The sequence below is a fragment of the Sebastes fasciatus genome, chromosome 9 (assembly GCF_043250625.1).
Source record: "Sebastes fasciatus isolate fSebFas1 chromosome 9, fSebFas1.pri, whole genome shotgun sequence".
Classification (NCBI taxonomy): domain Eukaryota; kingdom Metazoa; phylum Chordata; class Actinopteri; order Perciformes; family Sebastidae; genus Sebastes; species Sebastes fasciatus.
Genome location: NC_133803.1, coordinates 28,264,698 through 28,272,090, shown reverse-complemented (window position 1 = coordinate 28,272,090; position 7,393 = coordinate 28,264,698). Strand labels below are relative to the sequence as shown.

The window sequence follows — 7,393 nt, the reverse complement described above, 5'->3', positions numbered from 1 at the left end:
TACAAATTTTACATGTCAGTTGAGTTTTAATCATAACTTGTCCACTTGTTATCATGCTTGTCCACTGAAGCAAACTCGACATTTTGAAGCAATGAAAACCAGTATCGGTGTGATGACCAGGGACCAAGGTGAATACATTTGGTGTTCTAGCCTCGTGGGCCCCTTGAGCTCCAAGAACTCCTCCGTTTTTTGTTCGCGAGGTCAAGTTTTCCTTGGCCCAATCTGAAAATACAAGACACTGGCTATTGAATCGGAAAGTTTCCACTCGTGATGGTAGACGAGTACAAAGTCAGTGTGTAGCTCCACCAACTTATGTAACAATGTCATGTGCAAAAGATGGTTCAGTAGAGTAGCAACCAGTTTTGAATGCATCAAGGTAGCAACCATCATTACAATTGTTGTACAGTAGTTACACTGCAGCAGCCACTATTCAGACAATATGAATTTATTGCCACCGAGATAAACCTTCCCTAATTTTTTTCCCAAGCCCCAGAAAAAAAAGGCTTCTTCAGTGTTCCTTCATGTGCATCCATTTAATCACGGCATCCTGCCTCATCCTGCCTCATCTCGCCTCAGCAATCATTGTACAAATTTGGGGAAATAACCATTCTGGCAGCGTTGTGGCCTTGTGCCACAGTCTGAGACCCACTGGGCATTTCCCCTGGCTGTCTCTGTTGGTCTCTGCAGCATCGCTGATTGGCAGACCTGCAGCTCTACACATCAGCGTCTGGCTTCTCCACCAGCTTCAGAGCCTCGTGCATGCCAGCCGCAGACAGCTTCCGATTGATGTTCCTGTAGCGGCACCGCAGGAGGTTACTGTAGGTGGTCCTCAGATCACGGTTGAAAAACGCATAAATAAAGGGATTAATGAGGGAGTTGGCGTATCCGAGCCACAACAGAGTTCTCTCCAGCCAGAGGGGCACGCAGCTGCACTCCACGCCGCAGACAAATGGCCTGGCGGTGGACACCAAGAAGAACGGCAGCCAGCAGAAGGTGAAGGCGCCGACCACGATGCCCAGAGTGGCCGCGGCCTTCTGCTCCCGCTTGAAGATGGACTGGTTTTTCCTCTTCCGCCGGTGGTGGTGTTCACCGGTCTTGAGGAGGCGAGAGACGCGCGTGCTGCACTCCTCCTCCACCTCGCGCTGGAGCTTTAATGCCGCTGCCACGCAGTCCAAGCTCTCCTCCTCTTCCTGTTCAGCCTCTGTCGCTTCAACACTTCCCGTCTCTCCTGATGCTTCTAGCCGCTGAGCCTCGTGCCCTCTTCTTCCCCCTCGAGGAGCCGCCCCTGAAACGGGCTTCACTTCCCTGGGGAAGCCGGTGATGCAGTGCTTGGCAGCGCTGAGTTTTGCCGCCCGGAAGATCCTGTAGTACATGATCAACATCACTGACATGGGGATGTAGAACGCCACAGCTGTAGAGTAGACGGTGTAGCCGAAGTCCTGGCTGATGAGGCAGACCCGGCCGTCATTGACGTTCTGCGCCCAGCCAAACAGAGGGGGGAGGGTGATGGAGGCTGAGAGGAGCCACACTGACAGGACCATCTTGGCCATGCAGCAGCCGTTTTGCCGGACAGGATACGTCAGGGGTTTCGTGATACCCAGATACCTACAGAGACAAACGTGTGTGGATGAATGATTTCATGAAGACAAAATTCACCTGATTTATTTTTCATTTCTAGTCCAACACAAAGGTATTTTCTTGCCTTATTCCACACTGAGCAAATGATGCACCCTCCTGCCTCAACAAGGTGCCGAACAACAATCTGTGGTTGCCATATGCAGCCCCAAGATGCTGAGAAAGACCATGTTTGATCAGAAAACCTGCCAGCTTTAAATAAAGCTCATAAGTCTACAGTATATATGGGCCGTTTGATCACAATGTTATTCACTCACACTCAAAAACCTCACTGGAATACAGTTTAAAACCATACATTTACATACAGTAATTAACCCACCACAGCAGATATGTGTGTTCAAGAAATGATTTCAGAATTTTATTAAAGTTATGAAACTACATGCCAATAAAATGGTAGAAATCCTATATTTTGCAGTAGTTTTAACTTGAGATTTGGGTCAATTTAAAGGTCACTTACTGCTTCCAACTCCCACTTTGACCCCTTTATTCGATTAAAATGAAGTTTTAGTGAGAAAGGACTCTGGTGCACAGTGGTGCAAAGAACCAAGTTGAAAGGTCACAGGTTTGATCCCCACAGTATGCTTACCAATTTCATTCAAGTGCCCTTGAGAGAGACCCTGAGTCACGGTGAGTCTCCTAACCTCCCTACAAAACCCTACAATGTTTCAGTGTCGAAAAAGACTGAGCGACAAAATATCTTATTACTGGGTAATGACATTTTTGTAAGAATATGTGAGAAGGTGGGATTAATTTAACCTTTATTTAACCAGGTTAGTCCCATTGAGATTAAGAACCTATTTTCCAAGGGAGACCTGACCAAGACAGTCAGCAGCAAGAACACAAAGTTGCAGACACAGACACAAACAGAGACAAATACAATTTAAAAACACTAAAAGCACTGAAATTTGCATTAAAAGATAACTATCTAAAGATAAATGGGGGGACAAAAAGGAACTTGTCTGGGAGTCAGCTGTACAGCAAGGGGGATAAAAACATTGTCATGCCATAGAGTCTGCTTCTAAAGCTTTCATTTTAGATTTAAAAGTATTTAATGATATCAGCTCCTTGATTTTCAGGTCATTTTGGAGCAAATTCCAGGCTGAGGGTGCAGAATATGCAAAAGCTCTTTCCCCAATTTTTGTCCGAGCTTTTGAGACAGAGAGCACCAAAGAAGTCCTGTGAATGTAGTGAATACTGTCCACAATGTTTTTGCGTAATAAACACTTAAGTATTGTGGGAGCAGACCCAGAATCACCTTATATATAAGGATGTACCAATGTAAGAATGGGAATTGCCAAAATGTGTCTACGTCTGACAAAATCACATGTGGAGCGTCTGGTTCCAAAATGCGTAAAAGTTGGATAAATTAATGCCATTTTCACACAATTTATCATTTTATTCATTGTTTTGGAAAAAACATAGTTCTTCAGTAGAAAACTCAAACGCATGCTGTCCAACAGAGTGGACATGTGAAAAACTCCTTGAAAAAAATGAAAGTCAAATATTTGTTTTCATGCCTAAACATGAATAAAAACACTTGGTAAAACAAATCCTGACTGAGGTTATCATAATTCATGCATGAAAGGGTTAAACTGGGTAATGACAATTTTGTAAGAATATGTGAGAAGGTGGGATTAAAGAATGGGAATATAGCCAAAATGTGTCTGACAAAATCACATGTGGAGCGTCTGGTTCCAAAATGCGTAAAAGTTGGATACATTAATGACATAGAAATAAGGGTACTAATATAAAAAGCTTTTTCTTGCTTGTCTAAATATTTAATCAAGTAGCTTTATATAGTGTGATTTGCTTTTGATAAAATAAGTTGATCTCACCTGTCAATGCTGATTACGCACAGACTCATGATGGACGTGGTGCAAAGAACCAAGCCGAAAGGTTACAGGTTCGATCCCCACACTATGCTGATCAATAATAATGACATGTTTGTAAGAATGTGTGAGAAGGTGGGATTAAAGAATGGGAATAGCCAAAATGTGTCCACATCTGACAAAATCACATGTGGAGCGTCTGGTTCCAAAATGCGTAAAAGTTGGACAAATGAATGACATAAAAATAAGGGTACTAATATAAAAAAGTTTTTTCTTGCTTGTCTAAAATAATGATCAAGTAGCTTTACGTAGTGTGATTTGCTTTTGATAAAATAAGTTTATCTTTACCTGTCAATGCTGATTACGCACAGACTCATGATGGACGCGGTGCAGCACATCACATCCATGGCGATGAAAACGTTACAGAAGAACTGTCCGAATATCCACTGGCCTCCGATCAGGTCCGTGATGCTGACGAAGGGCATCACGGCCAGAGCCACCGACAGGTCCGCCACGGCCAGCGACACGATCAGATAGTTGGACGGCTGTCGAAGCTTCTTCACGACGCACACCGAGATGACCACCAGCGAGTTCCCGCAGATGGTGGACAGCGTGAGCATGGTGAGGATGCCTCCGATCAGCACCTTCTCGAAGCGGCCGTAGCTCAGGATCTGCTCTCCGCACCGCGTCCCGTTCGTCTCCATCTCCATCTCCATGACCTGCGGCTGAGTGCTGGAGGTGGATGATGGAGAAGTCGTCGTCGCTGCCGCTGCTGCTGCTGCTGCCTCTGCGGCGCCCTGCGCAATCTTCAGCAGCCGAGGCGCAAGAGCCTCCGAGATCATCATGTTGGTGGAGCCTCCTGGATCTCCACCACCACCAAAGACTCTAGTATCTTCTATCATGAACGACGACCTCATGTTACCGAAGCTTCCGTTACTCGCTCCCACAACAACCATTCTGCTGGTCCTTTTTATCCATGGGCTTTGGAGACGCGTCCGGTGGTGACATAAAGGCGCGCAAAAAGGCTGTGCCAAGTGTTGGTGTGAGAAATGAGTAATTCCTTTTCCACACACACACTCCTTCCTCAGGGTAAACTACTCTGACATGCTCTCTTTCTCTTTCTCTTTCTCATGAAGCATCTTAATTCTTCTATTTAGAGGCTATACTCGTCATTACGCACGTGGCACGCTGCAGGCTATATTCCCAAAATACAAGACCTATATAAAATGCGATTTGTTGTCCACCCTGAGTGGCAAACCATCCTAAACTGTTCAGCCTGATGTGGAGAAAGATAGAAAGTTAAAAAACCCGCAGTGCGCGCGTATACATCTCCCAAAAGTTGGACGTGTGACGTCAAAAAGACTTGTTGGATATAGCCAATCGGCTGCAGAATACTTATCTAAACATGAAAAACACCCCACAGAGCACAGCACACACTGTCTGAGGCCTTTTTGGAGTTCATTCTACCGAAAAATGTCTTGGCAAGGACAAACTGCACTGTATAAATAACAGTAAAGAACTGGTAGCAGGGTTGCCTTTATGTTACTGTAAAATTAACATTATTAGACTGTCGCTGAAATTTACAGCTTTGTACTGTTAATGAAAAATACAGTTAGAACTATTTTTTTTATTAATTTCACAGTATTTTACAGTTAATTTACTGTTTAAAGATACATTATATAGCTGTTTTTCCACCTTTCTTTTACATTATCTTACTGATTTGTTTTAATGCACTATTTAGGTTGTATTTTTTACATACATTTTAATAAAACATTATTTTTTGCCTAGATGAATAGACTTAGCAGGTTACAGACATAGGAATAGTCACACTAAATACAATTAAAGGCACTTGTTAGGAAAAAGGCTATAATAGACTTGTTGACACTTTTCCCAAAATGTTTGTCTCTAGCTGGCTACAAGCACAGAATGTAAACCAGAACAACATGTGAGTGAAGAACAGTAAAGCTAATTCACTGATTTTACAATCATGTACAATGTACAAGCCTCACATGAGCAGATCAGGTCCCAGAATTAAAAAAATACTGCATGAACGTGTTACTGATGATACTTTAAACAGTTGATCAGCAGTAAAGTGATGTTTTTTAAGAATGCATTATAGTTCAATTAAAAAACGGCCTATGAGCGTAATTTAACAGGTTTTCTTTTGTATTAACAGTAAAGCACTGTTTTAAGCAATAACAGGTTAATACTGTTGAAATCCTGCTGTAAATTAACAGCACTTGTTTACAGTGTGTGTCCATGGATGAGCGTGCGTAATTGCGCAGAATGACGAAATGTTCTGTCGATTTCAAATGAATTTTTGGTATCGTCTGTGTTATTAAGCATTTCTCCCTTCACACACACACATACACAGGAGAGAGAGAGAAAGACAAAGGATGATATTACACAGAATGTGAATGGACAATAAATTATGGTGTGTGTGAGAGAGAGAGAGAGAGAGAGAGAGAGAGAGAGAGAGAGAGAGAGAGAGAGTACAGTCTAGGGCTATATTTATTATTCATCATTCCACTATCTTTTTTTTTTTCAAGGGGAAAGTTAAGTGTTTTTTTTTTATTTCATGAAGACAGGTTTAATCTTAAAGATCAACTGTTTCTCATGTAACCAATGTGAGGCACCTGAAGTGCTGATTTCCCTCAATTGCCCCTTCAATCATTTTCTCTACTTACAGTTCAAGCATTACGCATTACATTCTAAGTGTCAGGACAAGAGGTGCAATCTGCCTTCATCTCACTTCTAAAACTTATGAAATGTATGTTGCCGGACGTGAGAGCAGGAACCCAAACTCCTCCTGAAGCCTTTCCATCATTTTGTATGTGTTCTGTATGATAGCCCCAGACGTGGGTATGATACTAATGCTGTGTGCAGCCTGGGGTAGTAGCTCCATCAAGCGGTCATAAGCCTCTACTGCATGCTGCTGCTGCTGATTTCTACAGTACAGTGCTGGAATTCCTTCTTTTTTCTCAGTATGAGATCATGTGTTCATATATTTATTCTAGGGCTGTCAATTAAAATATTTAATCGTGATTAATTGCACGATTGTCCATAGTTAATCGCGATTAATCGTAAATGAATCACAAATTTCTTTATGTGTTTAAAATGGACCGTAAAGGGAGATTTGTCAAGTATTTAAGACTCTTATCTACATGGAAGTGGACAAATATGGTTGATGTATGCAAATGTATGTATATATTTATTATTGGAAATCAATTAACACATAAAACAATGACAGATATTGTACAGAAACCCTCACAGGTACTTCAAGATTCAAGAGTTTTATTTGCCATTTGCACCTATAAGTACATTGGAATTCTGAGCGGTTTACACCGAGTCAGCTTTAAGAAAAGAAAAAAGGTAGAAAAGGCACAAGGTAATTACAGTACAAAATAAGTAGCACATTCAACTCAACACAATAAATAAATAAATTATTAAAATATAAAACGCCCTCAGTGTAGTCAATAAATAAACTAAACTACTCTCTGCATAGGAACGATACCCCCAGAATACAAATATACAGTATATATGCTCCATGACCATGTTAAAAGAACTTGTAGCTCTCATAAAAATATCTTTTTAAATAAATAATTAATATATTTCAGACAATTACACAGTGGAAGGCAGCATGTTGCACATCATTACAGTCCATTCAGTTCAGGTGTACTGTGTGTCAATAATGGTATGGAGGTGAGGTGAGGTGTGGGGTATTTGTACTGCATTTTGCATTAAAAAATATACTCAAATCATAACATGGCAAACTCAAGTTCAACAGGTAACAACAGCTGTCAGTGTGTCAGTGTGCTGACTTGACTATGACTTGCCCCAAACTGCATGTGATTATCATAAAGTGGGCATATCTGTAAAGAGGAAACTACCCATGGAATCCATTTTCATTCACATATCTTGAGGTCAGA

General features: G+C 41.7%; 1 protein-coding gene across 1 annotated transcript; it reads right to left on the bottom strand.

The window, feature by feature from the left end:
* Positions 1-502: 502 nt before the first annotated feature.
* LOC141774394 (5-hydroxytryptamine receptor 7-like) lies at positions 503-4,563 on the bottom strand. The gene is made up of 2 exons (XM_074647044.1): positions 3,813-4,563; positions 503-1,605 (listed from the first exon to the last, which is right to left on the bottom strand). The coding sequence occupies exons 1-2, from the start codon at positions 4,418-4,420 to the stop codon at positions 714-716; spliced, it is 1,500 nt and encodes a 499-aa protein (XP_074503145.1). The 5' UTR covers positions 4,421-4,563; the 3' UTR covers positions 503-713.
* Between the last annotated feature and the right edge of the window lie 2,830 nt (positions 4,564-7,393).

What these genes read in the sequence shown, in the direction of transcription:
- LOC141774394 (XM_074647044.1), bottom strand. Translation starts at nt 4,420, where the DNA reads ATGGTTGTTGTGGGAGCGAGTAACGGAAGCTTCGGTAACATGAGGTCG. An exon ending in TGCGTAATCAGCATTGACAG is followed by an intron (nt 1,606 to 3,812) that starts GTAAAGATAAAC and finishes TTGTCTCTGTAG; the next exon opens with GTATCTGGGTATCACGAAAC.